Source organism: Sebastes umbrosus, chromosome 9 (assembly GCF_015220745.1).
Source record: "Sebastes umbrosus isolate fSebUmb1 chromosome 9, fSebUmb1.pri, whole genome shotgun sequence".
NCBI lineage: Eukaryota > Metazoa > Chordata > Actinopteri > Perciformes > Sebastidae > Sebastes > Sebastes umbrosus.
In genome coordinates, this window is record NC_051277.1 from 22549321 (window position 1) to 22575426 (window position 26106).

General features: G+C 41.9%; 1 protein-coding gene across 11 annotated transcripts in view; it reads right to left on the reverse strand.

Moving 5' to 3' along the window:
• The window catches only part of ankhd1 (ankyrin repeat and KH domain containing 1), a 29926-nt gene extending 5446 nt beyond the window's left edge, over nt 1-24480 (reverse strand). Inside the window, exons 1-32 of one of the 11 annotated variants that reach the window (XM_037781061.1) lie at nt 23972-24480; nt 20365-20518; nt 13864-13987; nt 12807-12969; nt 12461-12608; nt 12141-12374; nt 11924-12018; nt 11200-11361; nt 10465-10546; nt 10016-10207; nt 9784-9893; nt 9513-9600; nt 8780-8907; nt 8539-8682; nt 8310-8412; nt 7886-8148; nt 7436-7723; nt 6909-7326; nt 6676-6815; nt 6460-6571; nt 5313-5458; nt 5076-5218; nt 4366-4579; nt 4081-4256; nt 3747-3909; nt 3562-3657; nt 3333-3449; nt 2558-2726; nt 2208-2431; nt 1765-2108; nt 1416-1568; nt 1062-1211 (exon numbers count right to left, since the gene is read on the reverse strand). In XM_037781061.1, coding sequence (XP_037636989.1) covers nt 1062-1211; nt 1416-1568; nt 1765-2108; nt 2208-2431; nt 2558-2726; nt 3333-3449; nt 3562-3657; nt 3747-3909; nt 4081-4256; nt 4366-4579; nt 5076-5218; nt 5313-5458; nt 6460-6571; nt 6676-6815; nt 6909-7326; nt 7436-7723; nt 7886-8148; nt 8310-8412; nt 8539-8682; nt 8780-8907; nt 9513-9600; nt 9784-9893; nt 10016-10207; nt 10465-10546; nt 11200-11361; nt 11924-12018; nt 12141-12374; nt 12461-12608; nt 12807-12969; nt 13864-13987; nt 20365-20518; nt 23972-24283 — 5555 coding nt within the window. In that variant the 5' untranslated portion in view covers nt 24284-24480. Of the gene's footprint in view, nt 1-1061; nt 1212-1415; nt 1569-1764; nt 2109-2207; nt 2432-2557; nt 2727-3332; nt 3450-3561; nt 3658-3746; nt 3910-4080; nt 4257-4365; nt 4580-5075; nt 5219-5312; nt 5459-6459; nt 6572-6675; nt 6816-6908; nt 7327-7435; nt 7724-7885; nt 8149-8309; nt 8413-8538; nt 8683-8779; nt 8908-9512; nt 9601-9783; nt 9894-10015; nt 10208-10464; nt 10547-11199; nt 11362-11923; nt 12019-12140; nt 12375-12460; nt 12609-12806; nt 12970-13863; nt 14021-20364; nt 20519-23971 lie in introns of all 11 variants that reach the window. The other 10 variants (XM_037781057.1, XM_037781064.1, XM_037781063.1 and 7 more) reach the window with 10 other exon arrangements.
• Nucleotides 24481-26106: the final 1626 nt, after the last annotated feature.

Consider the following 26106-nt stretch of genomic DNA (forward strand, 5'->3'; position numbering starts at 1 on the left):
CTCCTTCGCAAAAAGCTAGTATGACATGGTTGGAACCAATGGATTCCTTAGGTTTTTTAGTTTCATATGATTCCAGTATCTTCTCTAGCTTTAAAACTGAGACAAGTACAACCCAGAAATCGCAAGTCGCGTTAATAAAATAGTGGTGTTAAATCAAATTTGCGTTAACGCGTTAACTTTGACAGCCCTAGTTAAAAGGTTTTATGAATCAAAAGTAAGTACATATTTCAGCCTGATAAAGTTTTGTGTCAGACCAAAAAAGTTTTAGCGATGAAGTGCAAGTTCGGGTCCTCAGTTTTGGGTAGGTTGCAGTTTCTCCAATGGTCTGTAGCACCTGCAGTTATTAAAGCCACTGCTGGTGTGTAAAAAGTCCTTGGTCTACTATCGCTGCTGCCTCATTGTTTTTGTGCAATCAGCCCTCTTATCTCGACTCTAGTTTCTTCTAGTTTTCTGCTTTGAGCAATGTACTAGCAATAGCAAATGTGCATGTTTACTGTTTTCACCATAACAATGGTGGGTCAAGATGCAGGCACCACATCCACCAAGGGCTACACTTTCATTGGTCGCACCAGTTTGAGTGGAAGATTGAGGTCTTTGCTCTCTATGTGGAATTGAGTCTATGTTCCCAAACGTTGTTGTTGAGACAGAAACTATTTTTTTGTCCGTGTTTATTGTTCTAGACCATACAGGACAGGCCTAAGAGGGCTGATCATTTTATGTATTAGCTCTTTTTTTGGTTTAATTTCATCCTGCACTACTCAGCAGTTCTAGTGTTTATGGTACTTATTTGTTGATGGTTTTGACATCACATTTAATGCCAAAAAGAGTAAGCATGTTAAAAAGATAGAACATTTGACTTCCCTGAATTCTACAAATCCAGTGCTGGACTTTTGCACTGTAGGACTAGCCCAAAGATTATGAATGACATCATCCAGGAGGGGCTGAAATGCTTTATGCAACTGACCAGCTGTTATAGTCTAGCTGCAGTGCTGTTTACAGTCCACCAGGAGGGAGGGGGGGGGGGGGGGGGGGGGGGGGGGGGGGGGGGGCATTATTTTTACCTTATGGTGATCATCCTCTCCCCGTTCTTGTCCTTCTGTTTGTCTACGTCAATGTGAGCTCCCGTCACGTCCTGGATGGCTGTGATGTTGCAGCCTCCTCTGCCCATGATACGAGACACAACGGAGGCTGGTACAGACAGCTTCTTTGATCTACAAAGGAAGGGAAATTTCATTATTTATACGTCTATACTGGCAATGTTAACACTGCTGATGGTAATTTACATTAACAGACGACCTCAAACCAATCAAGTGCCGTGCAGAATTTTAAGAACCATGCAAATGTGTGTATGTTAAGTAAACTTGGCCATGTCAATCAAAACCCTGTGAAATGTTGCAATGCAAACAGATACTGACCTTCTGACCACCTCCTTCCAACCTTCTTCTCTCTTCTGGCCTCTCTTGGGGCTTGTGAGGCTGAGCTTACTGTTGGGCGAGGTGACGGGAAGATTCATGGTCTTGAATGGAGAGGGCAGGGAGTTGGAGGTGGAGTCGCTCGTGTCCAGAGCTCTGCGACAAAAACAGGCAAAAATAATGAAGATATGTTGGTTGATACTTGGGAAATGTTTTCAAATAAGCTAGAGGTTGAGGTGAGAATGTAAGTCTTGAATTTAACTAAACGTACTGCATATAGTTCACACATAAAAATAGCATTTTAAAGCTGTACGTCAGATGATAAATGTGCTCTGCTCCATCACTGACTCACTTTTGCGTTGCTTTTGAGATGGAGACCGTGACCTTGTTATCCACCTTGCCGTCAGTCTGCGGCTGAGGACAGTGTCTTTTCTCAAGGCCGCGCAGGAGGCCCTGGGCTGCTCCTGAGGAGGGGACTGAGGAGGAAGAGGAGGAGGAAGAGGAGGAGGAGGAGGCGGAGGAGGTGAGGTCAGGGAGGTAGTTGAGCTCCTGACTCTTGCCCCCGCTACTACTGCTCTCACTGGCACAGTCGGTGCTGTCCAAGGGGTCAGAATCGCTGTTGCCACCCGTCAGTCCTCCACCCCGTGGCTCACCGTGGATCTTGTTCTTATCCGCCTTGTGCTGTGCTAGTGCAACCTAGAGGGAGGACACATACACAAACATCATCGTATTGTGTTTTTATTTCGTAGATAAAAGGTACTTTTAGTCTGGATAACCAGCAAAGACAAACAATACCTGGTTGATAAAAGCAGTAGCACACACCTGCGGATCCTGTAATATGATGGGTTCATTGGGCGAGTCCTTGGTCTTGTTCTTTTTGTTCTTGCGATTGGTGCTTGGGGTAGTGGCCACGCTCGCTCGCTTCTTACCAAAAGCTGTAGTGAAAGTGGTGGAGGTGGCAGATATACCAATGGTAGTGGTGGTGGTTGCACTCGGAGGCTCAATAGGAACCTCTTCTTCTAAAGGGGAAAGGTCAAATACAAACAGGAACGGTTACAAACCACTTAATTAACAATATAACTGTAAGTTTTAGAAAACTCTGCAGCCTCTTAACTTATAGCAAAAGTCATAAAACCGTTCATTACCGTCAGCTGAATCCTCCTTCAGCTCCAGCATCTCAGAGAAGTCCTCCTTGGTTTTCTGCCCCTCCTCTTCCTCCTGCTTCCTCTTCTGCTCCTCCTTCTTCTTCTTGCGTTTCTCCTTGCGCTTCTCACGTTTAACAGCCAGGGCCTGCTTCTTGCTCTCCTCCCGGGACTGAACACACAACAAAGAGACAATGTTTGTCCTCATCCGCTGTATTCAGAATGCTTTAAAAAGTGCGGGTCCATTATTTTTTGGTATTTAGAGGTTTTATATCAGTCTGTATTTGGTTGAAGTATGTATGTTTTAGCGGCAAAATGCTATTTTCTCAAACCCTCCTAAAAATGTTTTCCAACGTAGGTTTCTGCATGATGACATGACATATATATACCCTTATCCGTAAGTGCTTTACATACAGTCATTAACTTATGTAGGCACACTCCCAGTTTTGGAGAAGCAGACAGGAGTGAGGGCATGAAAGCTAAAACTAGCTATAACGGTAGCCGTTATATTTCTCTTCGAAGCCACAAGACTCCTTTGACAAAAACAGTAATTTTACCTCACAGAAGACCGGAATATCGACACAACCCCACTTAAGTTATTTCCAGACTTAGCACAGCTAACGTTGACTCAGCTAGTGCTTGATTAGCTTACTTTGGTAACCTACATCACTGCTTTTTGCTAACGGCTGAGTGGGCGTTTCCATTTGAAAACCCGGAAAAGTACCTAGCAGAAGCTACCTTTAACCTCCCAAAGCACAGCCATGGGGTCTGATATTACCTTCTCCAAGTCTAGCTCCTTGAGGAGAATGCTAGCATTCTTGTTTGCCTCGGCTGCCTGCTGGTCTTTGGCTTTGACGATGGTCTCCATGCACTGGTGGCACTTCTTCAACAGCTCCTGCAACAACAGCAAACCAACAGCTGGAGTTATAGCTCTGCTTACATCTTCGTCAGATCTGTCAATTCCAGGAGTTGAGGCAGACTAATGACTGAAAAGGAAATCGACGTACCTTGTCAGCGATGGTGGCGATATATCTCATGCATTCAATATCTGATGGGAATTGATTGACCTCCTTCACAAGATACTGCACCACCTTCACATGACCCTGAAATGTTAAGTAAAATGGTTAGTAACCAGAGGTTTGCCTAGGTGTGCGTGGTACACTAACAATCAGGGTTTTGGTTAACTCTGCACCTTGCGAAAAGCAGCCATGAGCGGGGTGATCTTGCGGTTATCGGCTGCATCCACATCAGCACTGGCGTGCACCAAGAGCTGGACCACGTCAAAATGACCGCCGTTTGCCGCCAGCCAGAGAGGGGTGTTCCCTTTCTTGTTCCGTACATCGATATGGGCACCCCTGCAAAGACAGGAAGAAGTGTTAACTTATGGAGTCACATAAAGGCATTGCAGATGAAAGGGCTGGGAGATAAGACATATACATTAGCAGATGGCAAGGAGAGACTGAGGATTATCTCGTTATAAGAAAACTAGAATATGGTTCTGTACAGAAACAACCAATAGCACTCACCTGTTAATGAGCAGCTCACAAAACTTGTAGTGGCCCTTATCAGCAGCAATGGTGAGGGCAGTGTCTCGGGATGAGGGAACAGGGGGAGCGTTGACATCGGCGCCTTTGTCCAGAAGCACACGGCCCACCTCGGCATAACCTCCAGAGGCTGCCTCCATCAGAGGAGTAAGACCAGTCTGCAAGAGAGAAGATACTTAGCAAGATGTCTCCGCCAGTGTCGGCCCGCCATATTTATTATTAAGTCTGGAAGCTGGAAATCTGGTGAACGTGATCCAGACTCTTCACCTTAGCGCGATGCTCTACGTTGGCCTTGCGATCTAGCAGCAGACTGACGACCTCAGCCCGGCCCTGGAAGCAGGCTAGGGTCAGAGCTGTGTTTCTGTTGGTCTCAATCTGGGCGTTGATGTCCGAGCCCATATCTAGCAACAGCTTCACTGCCGGTACGTGGCCGTTCATGGCTGCCAGCATCAGAGGAGAGATTCCCAGCTTACTGCCAGTCCTGGTGAAAGAGGAAATAAATAAAATGTTTAGAAAAAAATGTAAGTGCTTAATGTGCTCTGAGAAGCATAACATAGATCACTGAGTGTTTGTCTTTGTTTCAGCACACATTATAGCTTTACTGCAATTCAATTTAAGATGTGTTTTCACTTTTTGCAGAGCAGCATTTATAAAAGTAGCAGCTACTATAAAGCCTTGGTTTTGAAGTTACCACCTTACTGTTTCCTCACTCATTTATAACAGATTGAATAACTATGCTATTACTTTTGGGTGCGGCTAAAACCCAAAGGCACATTTTACAGGGATGTTGTATTTGTTTGGCACCATGTGGTTACAAACCTCATTCACTTTGAGGAACTGAAATAATGTTGTCACATTAAGATCGAGGAGGATGATTATATCCTGATGAACCTCATATGGGTGGACATGTTTCACTCATACCAACGGGCCAAAGTGAATACTTTAGTGACTACTTTACTTTAGTTCTTATCGCTCACCTGGAGTTGATCTCAGCTCCAGCGTTAAGGAGTATCTTGATGATGTTGACGTAACCCCCAGAAGCAGCCAGGCTGAGAGGCGTGTAGTCGGAAACATTGCGGTGTTCCTTATTTGCTCCCCGAAGCAGCAGCAACTCAACCACCTGACCGACACAAATGACAGTTGCAGAGTTAAAGCCGGGGAAACAATTTAAATGTCACTATTGTGAAGGTGAACTGAAAGACAAAGTGTTTTACCTCCTGGCGTCCCCCAGAGCAGGCCAGGGAGAGGGGCGTGTCTTTGGTTCTCTCTGACTGAGCCTCAATGTCACCCCCTTTGTCAAGGAGCACTTCCACCACTCCGACATGGCCAGCAGTGGCAGCCAGGATCAAAGGAGTAAAACCTGTGGAGAAGAGAGGGAATGGGAGTTTTTTTTGGTTACTTACTATATCAGGGGTATGCATCTATCCCTCTCAAGATGATTCGATACACATCTTGATACATGGTCTTGCAATACAATACAAAAAACGATAGTTTACCATGTAACAATTCAATACAGCAGTACTTCGATATGATCCGATTCAGTTTAACTTAATAGTAATCTCATGACGGGTCATATATTTCCCATACCAATATGGTTCACTGTGGCTCATTGGCAATGGTTGTAATTTAATGATAATACTCTTTAATTTCAACTGTTGTTTGCCTTATATCTGTAACCACTGCATTGTGTCCTGCATATATATATATAACACAGACAGCATTCTAAATCTACTGGAAACACTTGATGCATAGACAAGTGTTATTTCACTGCATCCACTCACAATGGCCAAAAACTAGACTGTGAAGACTGTATTGACACCATCTGTACCCAGCTATTTGCTATATTAGTGTAGCCATGGGACACTGGGACCCAGAGGAGATTCAACTAGTGGGACACTAGGTAGTCTAAGCTAGCAATGCTAGTTTATTAGCACTTGCTAACGTTTAGCCAACAAGTCAAAAAAGGTAGCCAAAACTCTTGTGTGCTGCTGTTGAATGTAGCTTAGCCTCCTGCTGCCTGTCTCTCCCCTTGTAACGTTACAGACACCAAGCTCTGTTTTTCCACTCTTAGCACATCAATGTCATACACACACATATAACAACTAAAAAGCTGTTCAAGTGGAGATATATCTGACTATATATCGGTTTATGACGGGTGTATTGATTTTTGAATAGTATAATTTGAGTCGGATTCATAGTTTTGTATCGATGTAGCCGTATCCAAGACCATTGTATGGATTTCCGATACGCATCGGTTAATCTTTACACCCCTATATAATAGAAGAATCACTATTATTAATTAAAATCCGATTCATACCTCCTTATTGTCCATAATACTATTTTATAATCATGCTTTTATACCTTTTTTGTCCCGGTGCTCAATGTTGGCTCCCCGTGCAATGAGTACAGACACAAGCTCCTCATGTCCTCCTGCACACGCCAGCGTCAGCGCCGTGTCATGGTTACTCTCCGTCTGTGGGGGAAAACAACATCTCTTAACAGGGTAGAGGACTTTGTGCATACATGCAACGTCAATTTAAAGATCTCTGTCATGTTGAAATTGGCATTGTGTCTTACATGTGCATCGATGTCGACAGAGGGGTAGAGGGGCAGGACCGAAGGGGGCGAGGCGATGTTTGAGGGCATCTGCGTGGGTGGCTGGGACAGGGGCGTGGGTGAGGTTGTAGTGTTCAGCATGGGCACACGGCTGCTCACAGCTGCAATAGAGACAAAAAAACGTAAAATAAGTTATAGGAACATGCAGATTAGATCATAATCTCAAGTCAACTGCAACAAGAAATACTCCTTACCGGCCATGATGTCATCCAGCGTGTCTGTGAGCGTCTGTGCAGGTGTAGCTACCATGAGCCCATCTGGGGCCTGCTGAGGTATCATTCCTGGGCCTAACCCGGCCAACTGTTGACCCTGCTGCTGTTGGCCCAGCATCTGCTGCCCCACCAGTACCCTCTGCAGCTCTGGGCTGGTGCTTCCCGGGTAATCTGCGGGGTTGTAGTCTGGCAGGGGCTGGATGGGGACGAAGGCAGCCTGGAGAGGCGGAGGAGGAGGCTGGGGCTGGGCCTGTGGCGAAGGGGGCAGAGGAGGCTGCTGTGGCGGCTGTGGCCCATCCCTGTAGAGGATTGTGCCCACCTGAGGAAGCTTGGGGTAATCGTCCTCTTCTCCATCGGCCTCTTCCTCCGAGCCCTCCTCTTCGTCATCGTCTTCCTCTTCCTGAAAAAGTATAGAAATCACCTTAAGTCTCTAGGGTCAATAAACAGTGTTAGAGGAGTAAAAACTAACATCATAATGACGTAAAAATCTAAATTACTGAGAAGTTCACCTCTTCCCCTTCATCCCCTGGCTGCTCGTCTTGCTCCCCGTCTTTGTTGGCCTCTTCATCGGTGTCAGAGCTGGTGTTTACTTGGGCACCTGTTATGGTGGGAAGCGGCCCCGCAGCGGACATCGTACTTCCGGGACCCGGGCCTGGGCCCTGGCTCTGTCCGGCCTCCTGCTCCTCCTTTAAACCCTTCGCCTCCATGTACTCTTTGGTGAACTGTTGCTGTGTTTTCAGCTGCAGCTGGCGCTCCACCTTCTGCAGCTCCTTCAAGATTTTCTTCTTCTTCTGCACCTAAGTGGGGAACAGCCACTTCCATGTTTGACTAAGTTCTGATACGTTGTTATGTATGCAAAATAACATTTGAATTTGATGTAAGGGGACATCCATCTTACTTAAAGTTCTAAAACAAGATTCAAAAATGGGATCAGATCTTAAATGTATGATGGACTGTACCTGCTCTTCTCTGCTCTTCTTCAGCTCCTCAATCTTGTCTTTGGTGAGCGGCTCCCCCTGAATGAGCTCTAGCGACTGAAGCTGGGCCTTCTCGATGGCGCTGATTCTCTGGCCCAGCTCGTTCAGCTTTCCCTCCGTCTCCTCCACAATGCACTCGAGAGGCTGGCACAAGTGGAAGGGCGGCAGAGGCTCCGCTTCAGGCCCCCGGCCGACTGAGCTGGGGACGCCGGTCTGAAGGGCTGCTTGTCTCTGTTTGGACGCGCCTGGATTTGAAGGAAAGAGATCCGAGAAGTTGAGGTTGAGGATGGGTTAACAATAAAATGCCTTAAAACTGGGGAGATAAAAGCTAAAAGGCTGAGTGAAGTCTGCAACTCCATTTCTTGAGCACACTCACTGGGTGACTGGGACTTGTAGCACTGATTACCTTTGCTGGAGACGGGTGGGGGCGTGGCGATGTTTGATGGGGCACGGTCGGGCTCCTGAGGGGGCACTACCATGGCGAGAGCTTGGAATGGGACACGAGGAACCTGTTAATGGCAGACGACATGTTAGTTTCAAGCAGTCAAAATCAACGATTAGACTTACCACTTACTAAAAACAGATATATTCCCCAGAAGAACATTAATAAAAGTGCAATTTATCGCTGTATTTACCTGAGAGGCATCTTGCGAGGGGGGCGTGAGCTGGGAGAGGTCAGGGGCCGGGACAGACAGGATGTTGTTGGGGTAGTCCAACAGGTAGGACACCACATTGGTGTGGCCGCCCTTAGCAGCTTCTATCAACATGGTTGAACCATCCTACAAAGAGAAAACAAGCATGGTTTCAGTTATGTGTTATTATTACACACATAAATATTCCAACTAGTCTAATCTGTATCCAGAGTGTGTGCATTACTTTGAGTCTGTGTGTAGGATCTGCCCCATGTGCGAGCAGCAGCTCCACCACAGCCAGGTGTCCTCCAGCACAGGCCAGAGACACCACGGTGTGGTCATTATTGGCAGTAGCTCTGTTCACATTAGCACCTGGAAAAGAGAAGAGTTAACACATTAACTCACTGTGTACAAGTCTTTCATGAGTCCCAAATTAATTAGGGATACATTGTATATACAGACTTAGAAGTACTCCTACATTAGGATGAGTCAGCCAACATGTTTTGTAAGAATATCTTACTGTGTAAATTCACAGATACAAGTACTGCACTGAGTAACAATTATTAATTCATCTATTATTAGTGTTATACACAATACACCATACAAATTGGAGAAAAACAATGTCCTTCAATTTTTTTTAACACTTCCATATTGATCAGCCTACGAGTGTAAATCCTTCCAGGATGAAGCATCTTCCAGTCAAATTGTTGAAATCAATAAAACCTAATTTTCAAATACATATTTCAAGCTTTTTATCTCATCATATAATTGTATTAGATAAGGAAAAGTCTTGTGCATATTTAAATTCACTGAACTGAATTTACAAATCTGCTTAAAATGGCCACAAGCATGTATCAACAATATACTGTACATATTTACTTTTCAAGAATGGATTTAAGCATAAAAATAAAATAAAAAATAATAATCCCAAAAAAGTACATTTAGCTTGTTCTCTGAACAGCTAGTCAATAACTCACCTTTGCTGATAAGGAACTGCACTGTACAGAGATGTCCCGCCCTTGCTGCCTTCATCAAGGGCGTCCGCCCCCCTTCAGACTCGTGTTCCTGGAAGACAAACGTGAAGATGTGTTTGTTAAAGCTTAGTTTGGTCTAGAAGTTAAACAAAAGAGTTTTATTTGTCCAGAAAAATGTGACTCAACAAAAAATGGCTGCTGTAGTTCTACAAACTACAAGCCTTGCTCGACTCAGTAGACTGTGTGACAAACAGGATTTAAGAGTATGGCGTACCAAGTTGGCTCCAGCCTGCAGCAGCACATCCGCCACATCAGTGTGTCCGTTCTCACACGCATACGTCAACGCTGTGTCGCCCGTTGCCGTGGTGGCATGAACGTTTGCCCCTGAACGACAAAATCAAGAGATTAGAATTGTAAACACAGCGACATAAGTAAGACATGTTTAAATGCGGCTACTCTTTGTCCTCCTAGATGTGCCGCTCCTTTCCTTCTTTCGTCTACCTCACCTGCAGCCAGTAGGTATTTGACCAACTCCAGATGGCCTTCCTGTGCAGCCTCCATTAGAGGTGTGGAGCAGCCCAGCTCAATGTCGGCACCTGCTTTGATGAGGAAGTCGGCCACTTCCAAGAAACCTCCGCAGCACGCTAGAGTCAAAGCCGTCTCCTGGGTCTCCTCTGTCTGGGCGTTGATGTTAGCACCTGGTCAACACAACAAGAGCAGTTAGTGATTAGTGATCGATTTGCTTTCAAAAGTGCAAAACACGCATGCTTTCTTTAATAAACCAAAAGACAAAATCATGTCAATAGAATTTCACACATTACACTCTAGATTATCTTATTACTGCTAAAAAGCACAGAAATACAAAGAGAGGGCCAAACAACCGTGAAGTATTCACAGGGATGGCATTTTACATTTAGGTTTCTGTTTCCCAGATGTAGGAGCAAAGCTTGCTTACCTTGAGCCAGCAGCAGTGCTACCATCTCCTCGTGGCCTTCTCGTGCTGCCTCCATCAGAGGTGTGTAGCCTTCATCATTAACCTGGACACAAACAGGAGCATCCGCAGATAAGAAAACAAGTATGACTCACTGCTAGATTACGCTGTGGTGTGGAGCTTGGCGTGTTGTTTGTGTCTGTGTTTTTCTCAATGAGGACGGAACATTTCAACCAGCTATTTGTATGATACTGCTACTGTAGTCGATCTTTACATAAAATATGTGGTGGGAGAGGAGAGATCACAAAAACCTGAAGCAATGGCATCTTGTGTTCAAGTCCGAGTGTGTTCATTTCTTTATTGAGCTTTAAATAACAGCAATGAATTAAGACTAAATATTTTTAAGGTGTTTTACTTGCTCTATCTTGCATGTTTTTTTTTTTAAATTACCTGTGTAGTTGGTTTCATAAATGTCAATAACAAATTAAATTTGCATTTCAGAAACAGATTCTTGTCTTAATGCTAATTCCTATTCCTTCTAAGACTATAGCTGGTAAAGTATTCAGTACACTGCATCTCAACAGTAGCAGGGCAGTATGACCTGAGATTTTCCACAGTAAAAATCTCTACTGCAGTATGTGTAAAATCAAAAATTGATCTACAGCTCCATAATTCATATTTAAAGGCAACTGCACCCTCTCCTGTATTTATGGTCTTCCCCAAACCTCCCAGTATTTAGGTGTCTGTCTCTTTACACACCTCCTCCAAGTTGGCTCCTCTCTCTATGAGCAAGGCTGCCAGCTCCACGTGTCCTCCGCAGGCTGCAAGGGTGAGGGGCGACTCGAAGGAATCGGCTGGCATGTTGACCTGCGCGCCGCTGTCCAACAGCAGCCGTGCCACCTCCACATGGCCGTCCTGGGACAGCGAGACACACAGAGAATGTAGAGATAAGCACCTGAATAAATATGTGGGATCACTTTTCAATTAAGCCAATATGCAGTCACGCTGTATGAGTCCGAGAACCTCTAGATTCTTCACAATTCACTTTTAAAAAGGTGCTTAAGTCAAAACTCAAAGCATTAATATGGCAGCAAACAACTATTTGCTATGTAAAGATATAGAGGAGTAATGTCTACCTGAGCAGAGAATGAAGTCTGTGTGTGATGTAATCTGAGTTTCTCTGTGCTTTGTTTACGTAGCCATTCCGGCCATGCGTGCATGTTAGTTTGTGTGCCCCACTGGCTAGCTAATCGGCGCCGCTCTGCATTGTGCTCATACGCTTCAGCGCCGACCCATGGCGTCAAAAACACACCAAAGCACCAGAAAACTCAAAATTAGTACTGGGTGTGATGGTTGAAATCATGATCATGGGACATAGGCATTCACAGCAAGTCTACTTTTTTCCCCGCTTAGATGCACAAGTACATGACGGTCTACTGTGCCGAGAGTCCAAGTGCTTTAACGGTTTGGGTCAGATGCTCACCATGCACGCCTCCATCAGTGCTGTGTGCATCTCATCTGTTTTATGTTCCTGGTCTGCTCCGGCCTCCAACAGAAAACGCACCATATCCAAGTGACCTGCAGAGGACAAACAAAAACACTTTCTAAACCTTTTATCACACCGTATTAGCAAAGTACATGTTAATGGTATAGCCTGAATAAGGTCATCCCCAGGACAGACACTATATTTGAATTCTGACCTTTGTAGCAGGCGAGTGTGAGAGCGCTCTCCTTGAACTCGTTGGAGTGTGTGTTGATGCCGGCGCCATACTCCAAGAGTACCCTGGCCACCTCTACGTGGCCGGCGCTGGCTGCCTCCATTAGAGGTGTGTGTCCGTTCTCGTTGTGGTCCTCAATGTTAGCACCCTCTTTCAGCAGCACCTTCACCACGTCCACGAATCCGCCGGCACAAGCGTACGTCAAAGCTGTGTTGCCTGGAAAACAGCGAAGGGATTAATCTGAGTGCAAAACACAGAGTGAAGGAAATAATCATAACTGTAGAGAAATGAAGAGGTTTTACCCGTTGAGGATTGTGCATTAACGTCTGCCCCATGGACCAGAAGCAGTTTGACGATGTCGACATAACCTCCACTGGCGGCAGCCATGAGTGGCGTTATGTCCCCTTTGATGCCCCGGTCCTCCACATTAGCGTGCATGGCCAACAAAACCTGAGGATGAAAGATGAAATGATGATATTAAGAAACAAGCATGGAGGCTTGTCACCACAACAATCAGCTAGTGATACCATCACAGTTTTATCTTTGCATTGCAGGAAGGTTACTTCAGTGTACAAGCACTACACACTGCAAACATGTAAATCACAATCACGCTAAATCAAGCCCCATTCCAACCTCGTATTCACATACCTGTGCAAGTTCATAGTAGCCAGCCGAGCAGGCGAGGCACAGCAGGCTCTCCCCTTCTTCTGTGTGTTCGTTGACGCTCCGTCCCTCATCGAGCAATTTGCGCACAGCGTTGACATCCCCGTCTGAGCACGCCTCCGCTAAACTACGGCTGAAAATAACCAGACTGCTACAATTACTGCCACTGTGACAGGTGAACACACATACGCCTCACATTTACGCAAACACGCACACATACACACGCATACATACTGTATGTGCAAGTCAGATTTGACAGAAAAGAGAATGACTACACTGATAGGGATGTCACGATACCAGAAACTTAGTAGTCGATACCACAGTAAAAAACAAACAAAAAAGTAAAACAATATATCCCATGTACTTCAACATCAACTCCTTTATTACTGTTTGCATACTGGCTTTTGATAGGAAGTTAAACCGGTCATAATTCCCTCTCTATTATCTATTTTATATTGCTGTGAAAACATCTCATTCAAACAACTGGATTGATTACATTTTTTCACCAACAACTACATTTTACAGGATTACATTTGAACACCTCATGATAACGTTAGAATTTACCCAAAAGTCATTTTTTACTGAATAGAGCCTGGACGCATCGTAATGTAATGGCATCTCCTGTGTTGAAATCGGCAGGACAAGAGTTAGTTAGCGCTAGCCGTTAGCAGCCGGTAAGCAGCACAGTCCTACACGGAGCTGACAGGTAACGTTAACTAGCTCTCGTCCTGCGGAATTCAACACAGATTTCGCAATGTAGCATTATCAGGGGGAAAAAATAGGCTGCATCCCCTGGACATGTCGATAGTGAGTTTACTGCGTCCCAAACACATTTTCTATTGTCTCCAGGTCGCCGTTAATCTCGAGCTCTGGCGGTAGAAAAAACGAGTACGGTCACGTTTTAGAATTTTGGCATCGACTTGGTACCGAAGTATCGGCTCTCGTGACATCCCTATATACTAGGGTCTAATAATTCATTACAATATGAAACTGTACAAGACAAACTGGCACCTGCCAGTGTCGGTATGGGCGAGATACATACTTGTCGGCTTGGCCGGCGTTGAGTGTGTTTTCAGCTCTCATGCGGGTCAGGGCTGCTGCAGCTTCGTCCAGGGCGCAACTCACCGATGACGTCAGTCGCCGTAGCACTTCGGGGTCTGCAAAAGCTTTACCATCGGCAGTGGACAGTTTACCGATGCCTGCCGAACACCAAAAGGGCAGAGGTGCATAGGGCAAGGCAAACCACAGGGGAGCACAACCACACCAGACCAGATGAAGAAGCAAGTCCAGTCCAGCCAATCCAATCCAGGGTTAGTAGCAGCATACACAAAGAGGAAAAAAGAAAGAAAAAAAAAAAAAGAAAAAAAGTCACACACAGAAAACACACACAAGCATTTTGTTAATATGGCTTACGATCTTTTTTTTCACTACTTTCAATACACCATCTATGATTCTCCTCTAATTTTGCCTGGGTCAAATGGTACAAAACAATATCTGCTGGGCTTCTGTGGGAACGTCCAGGTTAGAACAGATCTGTGACCAGCATTTTAATGAATACAGTGAGGGAGGTACTGTTAGTCCTATAGGCTAGTATACATAGGCTCGGGCTGTTAATGGTTAAGGAGGAAAAAGTCTCATCCTGTGTGAATTATAAATGGGTAAGAGGCAGTGAATGTGAGATAAACTGAAGACAGTGGTCAAGAGAGAAAAACACAGCTGGGAGAAACAAAATGCCATGTGAGAGAAAAATGTGTTTGTCATGAAAGAGAAGAAAAGCCAAAGAGGGGAACGATAAGGAAGAGCAAGCAGGAGGAAAAAAACCCTGCTTTTTGCTAATGGCCTATATTGAAAGATCTCTTTCAGAAGACAGAACAAGTAATGAGACCATTCAAGTGTTTGTGTTTTGTGTGGCAGCGTATTTTTCAAAAGGCATGTGTTAAAAAAGGAAGCAAGAAGAGCCAAAAGAGAGAAAGAAACTTTTTGGCCTCTGCAAGGCTCTGGTCCTTGTGGTCCTCCTGTGTTTTCACCACTAGGCATTTGCGACTCTAAGCTAAACTTAGCATGGCTCTCAGACTAGGATTTCACAATCGTCCCGAAGGCAGAGGGAAACAGGAGGTCAAGGAAGTAAATCATTAATGTTTTACTGTATCATGTTTATCTCAGAGAATGCAAGTAAAGTAGTTCACTGAACAAAAACAGACTGAACATACGTCTGGGTTTTAACACACTGTAAACACCTCAGACTAAAACAAAGAAACCAACTGAGTGTGATCATGTTTTCTAACCTTTTCTTGGAAGGCCTATTTGTAAATTTCTGAAACTTGTTTTTCTACAGCTGTGTATCACACCTTAAAACAAAAATAACTCATTTTCTTCTATTTAAGTTCAACTCTTCCTTGAGTGAGCAAAATGGACATTGAGCTCTCACTGAGGTCAACACTGAGACTCAGAGTACAAGCCTCGTTGTGTTTCCACTGAAACAAGTTACTGGCTCTCCACTGAGCGGCCTACACCCACTGTACCACCAACACACTATGCAATCTGAAGAAACAGTTTTTATCCAAGTCGCTAATTAAACGTTCAGCCAATGTTTGCTTGGGAACAGCCAACGCAAAAATGCAAGCAAGTCACCTTTAAACCTCGTTGAATGTCTGAACAAAAGCAGTTGTCATCTGTTATTTTAACATGAGTGAATCGACTTGTCAATCTATAAACTAACTTTCTGATGTAGCAAATGGCTCATTAGGCAGGAATATAGATCTTCATCTTTTTATCAAATTATCAACAACATACGAGCACCAGGTTTTGATGTTAGCTGGTTCCAGCTTCTTAAAATAGCCCCATAAAGTGTCCTTAGCTCCGGGGTGAGACCTGCCTTGGCCTATAGCACATTTGAATCCATGGATTCAAGACTGAATCCAGACTCAACAGGCTGTACAGTGTGTTTACCCATAAGCACTTGCTCCAACACTGCTCTCCCCAAAACTCTCTCTCTGACATGTTTACACAGACAACATGATCTTTTATCTAGCTGGGCTAAAATAAAGTGTCAGGGGAGGTGTGTAGAGTTGTTCTGATACCGTTACCAGTATCGGAAATGCGTCTGCCCAAAATTCGGGGTCGGGTATTGGTGAGTGTGCCTGTCTATGCATTGATCCGATAGCATAATTAATTAACCCAGAAAAAAAGCAACTTGTTTAACCGGATATCAATTTTTCTTCGCCGCTCCAAAACAGTAGCCTTCACTGTGCTGTCGCCCTGGATGTATCATGGCTGCAACTGGCAACTGCTGTTTTAGAGCAGCGAAGAATAACTGATTGCAGGTAGATCGCCACAGCAGCTAAATAATAATAATAATAATAATAATAATAACTATATCTTTTTTTTTAATCAAGCTGGTATCGGATCGGTACTCAGTGTCAGCCGATACCGCAAGTTCAGGTATCGGAATCAGGGAGGAAAAAATGGTATCAGAACATCTCTAAAAGGTGTAATGCTTGTTCAGGACATACAACTGACATTCAATCAGGATCAGTGAACAGGAATTAGTCTGAAAGCGCTGGGTACATCAGCGAGAGCACATCCCCTTGTTAAAGACGAGAAATGCCTCTCAACTACTTCAGTGCAGAAATAAACTGGTCAACTGATGAGTTTTTTTTTTGTTTTTTGGGGCTTTTTTTGCCTTTATTGGACAGATGAGCATAGTGGTGGACTGGAAACAGGGAGAGAGAAAGAGAGAGAGAGGGGTATGACATGCAACAAAGGGCCCATGGTTGGAATCGAACCAAGCATGTTGGTTACGTGGCATGCGCAGTAACTACTCAGCTACCAAGGCGCTCCAACTGATTAATATTAACACCCAGATAATGTATTGGCCACGCTTTTCAACTATATCTATAGGCACTACAGTTCAACTACAGTTCAGAGCCACAGATCTTAAAAATGCTAGCCGGCGTTTTATGAAATGTGCATTTAATCAGCATGAGAACTTTCATTTTCTCTCTGCAACTGATTTACTATTTTTGTCCACTTGACTTTTACTTCATTAATTAGTTTTGGGCCATTTATTACTGGACCGTGACTGCACTGAACCTCTGACCTTTTTTGTGTGTTTGATTGTTTTGTACTTTATGTCTGCTTTAGTGTTGTTCTGTAAGGTTTATACTGCTGTATTAACTAGATCTCCCTTTGCAAAAGATTTCTCGGACCTCCATTCAAATCGTTTGGTTAAATGAAGGTTAAACACAACAAAAACTCATAGTCTAGTTTACGTTACTTTTAGTCTTATGTCTATTATTTTGTGTATTTTCATTGTATTTAATTTCATTTCACGGCATTTTCTTGTCCCATCAAATTGTAATTTTAAATGTTGCTTAATACATTTGTATTCAACCAAATACAGTACTTTGAAGTGTCTGAGTTTCCAAGGTCGTATACAAATAAACCTGCCCTCTCTCTGTTAAAAGCTGACAATACTGGAATTTGACACTGTTTTGGGAGAATTCATCTACGTTTGATAAGTGTGCAAAAGTATGGTTTAACAGAGGAGCAACCTTTGACTGCCAAGATATTACAAAAGGTACATATTATATCTTATTGATCTTAGGCTGACTTTGTAAGTGACATCATCATGGCACCATGCCCACATGATTTAATTTCCCACCATAGAGCAACAAGAGATCCCCAAACAGAAAAGGTAAGGGTTTTAGCTCTAAAAATACCCTGTGGAATAATTACTGTAAACAGTATTGTTTAAGTTTAATGATACTACCCAAAGTGCATTGTTAGTACCCTTAAGGCCTTATAAACATGTCTAATGTATTTCCTTATGTATTTATTTACACCCTTTGAATGTATTTTTTGTGTATCGTTTCTGATGGCTGACAGTCTTTTTCACCTCTTTTACAGGCACATTGCTACCTTTTGCAGCACAACCAACAACTGTTGATGTGCTCCGACGATTTCCGCAGTCAGCAGAAATGTGTATCATGTCACCCCCATGCTCAACACGTACGTGCATCCCCGTCCGTATGCTGGTGGAGCACTACAATTTATGGATATGTGCATCACAACATTGCTCTACAGCACAAACTCCAAAGGGTACGTCTTTAATGTAAATGTAAAAGAGATCTTATAGTATAAGATGTCTTCAAAGGAGGGGCGAAACGTTGGTCATCATGAGAGGGAGAGCCTGTCTATCAGCGTATACCTTCCCTGGCTGTTTGTTCAGAACTCGATGCTGATTTCTGTCACACTTTTCTCATATTTTTTACGAAAACACACGGCTTATCATCGCCGGCAACACAAAGGCAAATAGAATTCAGCAGGGAGCACAAACTATGACTGAACCAGGCCTTTGATTATTACAGAAAAAAGAACTTGTAAGGGGGAGAGCACATTTTCATACCTATGCACACCTGGCCGATTGCTGCAGAAAGCAACATGATGACCACTGGATTGTCACTTAGTTTACAAAAAATTGTACAATGCAGACCGCGTATTCAGCCCTCTGAAAGAATATTTTCATTGAATTCTAAAGGAGCATTTTAATCTAAAAGTGGACCAACTAATTGTTCTGTAGACGATACAGACGACCCTTGGTTTGCAGGACAACAACAACACATTAAAAACGTTGGTGTTTTTGCTTGAAATCATCTAAACAACATCAACTCACTATATGCTTAAACACGTATATACACTGAGAGGCCAATTTATTAGGTACACCTGTACAGTCTAATGCAATAAAACTGTTCTGCCATTAAGTCAACTTTTATGAAACCTATAAATGTTTACGGGGTTGTTTTTTTTGTCACAAAGGTGTTAATTCAATTATACGTTTTAACACTGAGGTCGTAGTTAGTGGTGGTGTTGTACTGGACTGCATTATATTGAGAGGTGTTTTTAATATTCTGCTCCCCTTATGTATGTAAACGGGGAGAACAAAAACACCTAAATACAATGTCGTCCAATACAACACCACTTTTAACTATAACCTCTGTAATAATTAATAAACATAAAAATTTAATTTGCACATCAAAGGTAAAATATATGACAGAGCAGAATTGCAATAGATTGTACAGGTGTACCTAATAAAGTTGTCACTGTATGTAATCGACAACTATACTCTGAGGAAGGCTTCTGCAGTCTTCAATGATCGTTTTGTCCATTTTCAGATTTGTATAGTCTATGTGACATGGTTTTACGTTTGTGTTTTGCGCACCTTACTGCCATTTTTGAATTTGTTTCTCATCATTTTACAGCTTTATTAACAAGAGAATAGAAGCTATTAGCCCAAGCATGGTTAGCAGTATCAGTAGCTTTCATTAATAATCCATGATGACTTGTCTTACATCTTGCATTTGTCGTTTTTAGGTCTGCTGGCCAGGAATAGTCTCTTTACAACCCTTAGAACAGGTTTGATAAACCCAACAGAAAATCCCTAACCAAATACATTTTAAGTGGCATTATTCAAATGATTAGGGGTGTCACTATCAAGGTTTTTAACCAGATCACAACCTGAGTCCTTTAATATATACTATCTACTGACACCAAATCTGATCTGATATTTACAGCTGCACAGTGCACACTTAGTCTAAACTTGTCCTCGATTAAAAGAGGTGTGTCATTCAACTTTTGTGCTAGAAGATTTGGACAGCCTCTCTTCATTCCCCACAAGAACAAAATGCTAAAGTTCAGCAACCATAAGTACGCAGTAGGACAATGTCAAAACATTTTTTGGGCTCTGTAATCCAACGCAATGGATTGAAAGTGAAACAATGACACAATAGCTATGGAGGGTAAAGTGCCATAATTCCACTTTAATTTTAAGGCGTTTACAGCCACATCAGAATAACAACCACGATATTGTAGCCACAACCGTTACAACCAGACACTCCTCTAAGTGCTAAACGTATACAAAAACACTATAGGACACCTCAACCATCACTGTAAGAAAACATTAAAACGGTATTATTATTATTATTATTATCATCATTATAACGCAAGCTGTAGCGAATCTTAAGCAAACAGATACCGCAAATTGTCAACTCTTGTGTTCCGTATAGTCAGGGAGAAAGGGGAATAGAATGAGATTAGCCATTAGCCATTCAACACAGGCTCTCTGCATGCTGCGGAGGCTCAAGCGGTTGCAGCGTTAATCTGCCCGGTAATGTTCATAAGCCCAAACGAGGCCAGGACACCCAGCCCTAATGGATTAATCTACACAGACCTTCTCACACCTAGATTACGAGTTCTAATCAAACTAATTTACCCAAATCACTTTCAAACTACGTGCTGATATGACACTTGCAGAACCGGCAAGTTCTCTTTATTGCCATTTCAGCTGGAGGCTTTATACAAAGTAAGACCTCAACTATTCTTGGGATCTGAATGGGATAGCGGGGGAAAGGCTGAGGCAGAAAGGTGTGGTTTTACTTAATCAAAGTTACTGTATGTTAAAGCACACATTAAGACAGAATAGGTGTGGCCAATGAGGTGCTGTTCAACTACAAATTAACAAGTGTAAAGACTTAGGTGGTCGTACCTGCAGCTTCCAGTAGAGCTTCAAGTCGAGCCTGTGTCTCTGGATCAACAGTCCTCAAATCTACTCCATCTGTGGCGCTGGACAAAAGCAACTCTGAAGCTGTCTTCATGATGGGGTTATCCAGGTCCTCCTGGTCCAAAATGAATGACTCCACCTGGAGAAGGTACAAGAAGAATCATTAGCCCTTTGTCAGCTGTTTTCGTGTTAGTTTCTGATCAACAACTGTAATTTAGTTGAAATCTAGACCTTGAATAGTATTTGTGAAATAGAATAACTCACAGGAAAGTGTGAGAACATTGCAACATGTATTATGTTGCTTAATACATCACTTATCATTCCCATTATTCTGTATAGAAGTGGCCCCACACACACCACCTATAAAAAGACCAGGCATGCCGCCCTTGTTTATCTACGGTTCCTTTCAACAGAGAGAAGCAAAAAGGAGCACAGGGATGAGAGTCAAAGCACAGGAAGTGTTTCAGCCAGGAGTTAAAACCCCAGCACACATGAAGAGATTCAGCTGAGATTCCCTTTTGGCTATTATGTATCACAGTCTGTATTATACACATTTTATTCTTCCCAAAAAAAAAACAAGTGAATCAACATAGTAAACAAACTTCACTAAAACAAAATATTTAATCTACTTCTAAATAGGGCTATTCCATCTTTGTCAATTGCTCGTTTTGGTCTCAGTCGACTAAGATTTCTTTAGTAAATTAGCCATTTTTTATGCTTTTTTTCAAGCTGAATGACTTATTTCTAAGAAACTTACTAGCACATCTCTGGTAAAAATAAGATTTAAAGTGGTGCTATTGTTGGATTCTTTGTGGAGAAATTTAGTTTTACAGATCTGTCAATTAAATCAACTAATCGAGTGTTAGTCGAGTAAGAATTTCTTTGGTCAAGGACAGCCCTACTTCTAAGTGTAGCTGTAGCGTCAATTAAGTTTGTGTATATGTTACTAAAGCCACAACTCGTATTTTTTTTTACCATCTAAATTACAGCTATACTCACATGTTGCATTAGGGCAGAACTTACAGATGAAAATAATAATTACTTCTTTTTCATCTGGTCATTAATTAAAAATTTAGGAATGTTCTAAAAATAGAACAGTACTGATGTAAACAATATTAACACATCAGAAAACTTTTATTAATGTAAACAAACGCACAAAAAAACCTTTATGCCTTGCTTATATTTAGTCAATTCCGCTGGTTCAATTCCTGTGTCTCAAATTTTATTGGTGGGACTTCAATAACTTCTTAGTTGCATTGCAGGTAGTTGTGGAAATTACTTGTGATATATTTAGGTACGCAGGTGCAATAAATCTAAAAGCTAGCCTTATCTAACTCTATGTACTAGTATCTCCATAAAGAACTGCATTACACCAACCTAAAGTATATTAAGTAGACTGTACAGAGGCCAAATTAAAACTACAGATTAGAGCTCTTAATTTAAAAGTCAGATCTCTCCTAAGATTAAACTTTTTAATGAAAAGTGTATGGTTTTCATCTAGAGTGGCATCTGGGTATACTGACCCCCATATTTACAGTTCTGTGAGTAAAAAACAATATATTACAGACACCGATGACCGATTAACACTAAGGAACTTCAGTACAGTGTACCAAACCTTGAGAATTTGTTAAATCAATCATTTATCCCATATAGTAGACCAGGTATACTGAGAATGACAAATATGACACTACAACTAACTCAGTCTATCTAAAAAGGTGAGATTTTAAAACAATTCAAAGATTTAGAATAAATTACAAACATTCACATCATTCAACAGTTTGCAAAAACAACCTTTGACAAAAACTGAAAGAGTAACAATCCCTGTCTATGTCCATCCATAAGCTGCAGCAGGCTTTCAGGGCCTGGCCCATAGAGCAAATGTTGGGAGAGAGTCAGCATTCAGCAATGTGGAGGAATTCAGCTATACGATAGGAACGCAGAGCAAAACAAGGCATGGGGGATGTAGTTCTACGAAGGCCTTTCTAATCAACAATGGACATCAGTCCCCACTATTAATGAACTACAGTTCCCAGAGTGTTGGTATCCAGAGAGCTGGAAAGGCCTAGAATGGCATCTGCTTAATCCTGGGGCTCAGATTTTAGCTACTGCCCAGAGCAGCGAGTTCTCCACTGGAGTAAAACACCACAACAAACGCTCCCTTTAAGGCTTACAGAGTAGGCTGGCTGAGCTAAGAAACATGACACGGAGGAGGACACACATTTGCAATTTGATTCAATTAAACTGCCCCGAGATGTAATTGTCAAACTTGATATTTTCTTCTTCTGCTGCTGCTACACAGCTGATGCTCAAAGACAGAAATGGCCAGGGCTAATATTGATATTGGTATCAGCTGACATTCTTACTGTCATGGCTGAGACAGATACCCACTTTTGGTCACATATTAGTTAAGTATAACAGAGACAGCTCAACAGGTAATGTGCATTGCTCAGCAGTGCCAGTTCTCTCTCCCTCTCTCTCTCTCTTTCCACACCCGGAACTCCTTGGAGTGTTTCTGACTGTAAACAATGCATCACCTTTATAGATGACAATGAATATTACCTTTCCATGCAAATGCCATTAAACTGAGACCTTTGATTGTGCAAGTCATATATTTGTCATCTAGCAGAAATGTCCCTCCTGTCTTGCTGCTGTTATATGACACGTGTAAACACAATTACATGACATTAGTGTGGCTGAGAAAAGCCTTAATAAAGTGTTAGTAAAAACTGACACAAGAAATATGGTTTGGTTATGATACCCTTTTGATTATATTGTGAAAATCCCATCAAATTTGTGCCACATATTTTCTACAATCTATGCATCCACCTGAGCCAATATAAAACATGTCTAAAGTATGTTTAGCTCAGGAGGAGTTGCCATATTACACCTGTCCACGGTGTGTGTGACTGTACCAGCACATGGAAAGTTGGACACCTCTCAACATGAACTCTAGCTGCTCTAAAAACTGTTACTGTGTGGTGGTCAAACTGGTTGATTTGTCAACACCGACTGGGGGTGAAATTAGCAGCATAATCTATAGTTAACCTGTGGAAAAAGTTATCTGAAGAGGAGTTAATTTACATGATTTTTACAAAAGTGACGTAATTGCACCACAACTACGAAATGGCAGACAAGTTAGCTGGCCTTGGACGTCCACTTTGGTTTCACAAGCATCTTCCATTTTGCTGGAAAAGCTTGTTGGAAGAGCTGCAAACTTGGGTGTGATGTGGTGTTTGTGCGAGAGATAGACGACAGCAGCAAAGCACCCTGAGCGAAGAAGGCCGTGGTCGTCCGCTTTCCAACCTCCACCCTGAAACTAGGCCGCAGTCACACAGCACTGCTGCATAAATAAAACATTTCAGCCGCTCAGTGTGAAGAAACTGCTCAACATGATCCACATTAAACACTCTATAAGCATCTGAGAATCAAAAAGGTGTTGTTGGAGTAAATTAATGTGTTATTTTATGTGATTTCAGCGGCCCTTAGGAGGGGGTGGTTGCTAACGGGTTAGCAGCTAAGGAGGAATGTTGCCTAGCGATCTGGTTAAGGCTTAGCTCACTTAGCTTAGCATATTAGCTTAGCATTTAGCTACCTCTGAAACCTCGTCTTCGTCGCTGCCGGATCCGGGACCCGAGGAGAGGACGGCCGCGGCCGCTAGTTTGAAATCCAGTCTCTCTGCAGCAGGCCCCACTGGTTCGCCGTACAAACGTACTTTCTTTCCGCCGACACCACCGATCCCAATGCCCCCTACTAGTCCGACTCCCCCCGGTGGTGTCGCTCCTACTCCGACCCCCATCATCCCTGCTGCTGCTGCCGCTGGGGAGCGAGGAGTCACCGAGTCGATCTCGTCCTCGAAGCCGTCTCCGTCCGTCAGCATTGCCGTCCCGGCTACTGCATCCTGCATACTTATTATATGTTCACGATGTACGTGTGTTTAGCTGTTGACTTAAAGCGTCTCCTTTTCTGTTTCTTCGTGGGTTTTTTACTTCAGGGAATCCAGAAACTCTCCCGAAGCCGAGGGTTCAGGTTGAGGAGGATCTCTTACCTCCACAGCCATTAACTTTCTAACAACCTAACCCGATACGCAACTGTTTCTCAGAGACGAACCCGCCCTCTGTAGGGGGAATCCTGGCATTCCTATTGGTTGAGCCGGAAAAAGCTCGCTTTCTGATTGGTTGGAGTTAGTGCTTGTCAAATGTGAGACCCGCAACGTCATGTTAGGTTTACCAATATCACGAGGCTGGTAGAACGAACGTCAAGACATGACATGGTGTAGGCCAACTTCACTGGTAGCTAGCTTTACTAGTTTTTATTTTTATTTTTTTGTTTTTTTTATTTCAAAATTACATGGTAATAGTAGAAAACATTAAAAACATTTACATACAAAAGAAGCATAGCGAAAACAGAGCTGTGCCAAACATAAAAGGACAACAGAAATGAAACAAAACCAACATAAAATTAAAAAAAACACAATAAAAAAATTAAATAAATAAATAATAAGAAAAAAATTGAACCAATCTTTTTTTTTATTTTTTTTTATTTCAAAATAACATGGTAATAGTAGAAAACATTAAAACATTTACATACAAAAGAAGCATAGCGAAAACAGAGCTGTGCCAAACATAAAAGGACAACAGAAATGAAACAAAACCAACATAAAATTAAAAAAAACACAATAAAAAAATTAAATAAATAAATAATAAGAAAAAAATTGAACCAATCTTTTTTTTTATTTTTTTTTATTTCAAAATTACATGGTAATAGTAAAGAACATTAAAAACATTTACATACAAAAGAAGCATAGCGAAAACAGAGCTGTGCCAAACATAAAAGGACAACAGAAATTAAACAAAACCAACATAAATTAAAAAAAAACACAATAAAAAAATTAAATAAATAAATAATAAGAAAATAATTTAACCAATCTTTTTTTTATTTTATTTTATTTCAAAATGACAGTATACATAGTAATAGTAGAAAACATTAAAAACATTTACATACAAAAGAAACATAGCGAAAACAGAGCTATGCCAAACATAAAAGGACAACAGAAATTAAACAAAACCAACATAAAACAAAAAAAAAATTAAATAAATAAATAATAAGAAAAAAATTGAACCAATCTTTTTTTTATTTTTTTTATTTCAAAATGACAGTATACATAGTTGCAGCAGAAAACATAAAAAAAACATTTACATACAAAAGAAAACATAAACAAAGAGCTGTGCCAAACATAAAAAGACAACAGAAATAAATCAAAACCAACATAAAATTAAAAAAATATATAAATAAATAAATAATAAGAAAAAAAGAGAGTATGACAATAATTTCACTTAAAAACTTAAATATATTGCATACATTCATTATTTTCATTGCTTTTTTGTTTTGTGAGGAAGACATTGTTGACAGATATAGATCCATTTCTTTCATAAATACAAAGAAATTAGGCTTTTTTTTGGTAAATTTACACTTGTGAATGTGGATCTTCACGAGAATTCAAATTAAATTAATAAGAAAAAATGCATTACTGTCTTTGCCACTGTAATCAAAATCTGAGAAAAATGTTAACAAGTATACAGTATACATAGTAACAGCAGAAAACATTAAAAACATTTACATACAAAAGAAGCATAGTGAAAACATAAACAAAGAGCTGTGCCAAACATAAAAGGACAACAGAAATGAAACAAAACCAACATAAAATACAAAAAATAAATAAATAAATAA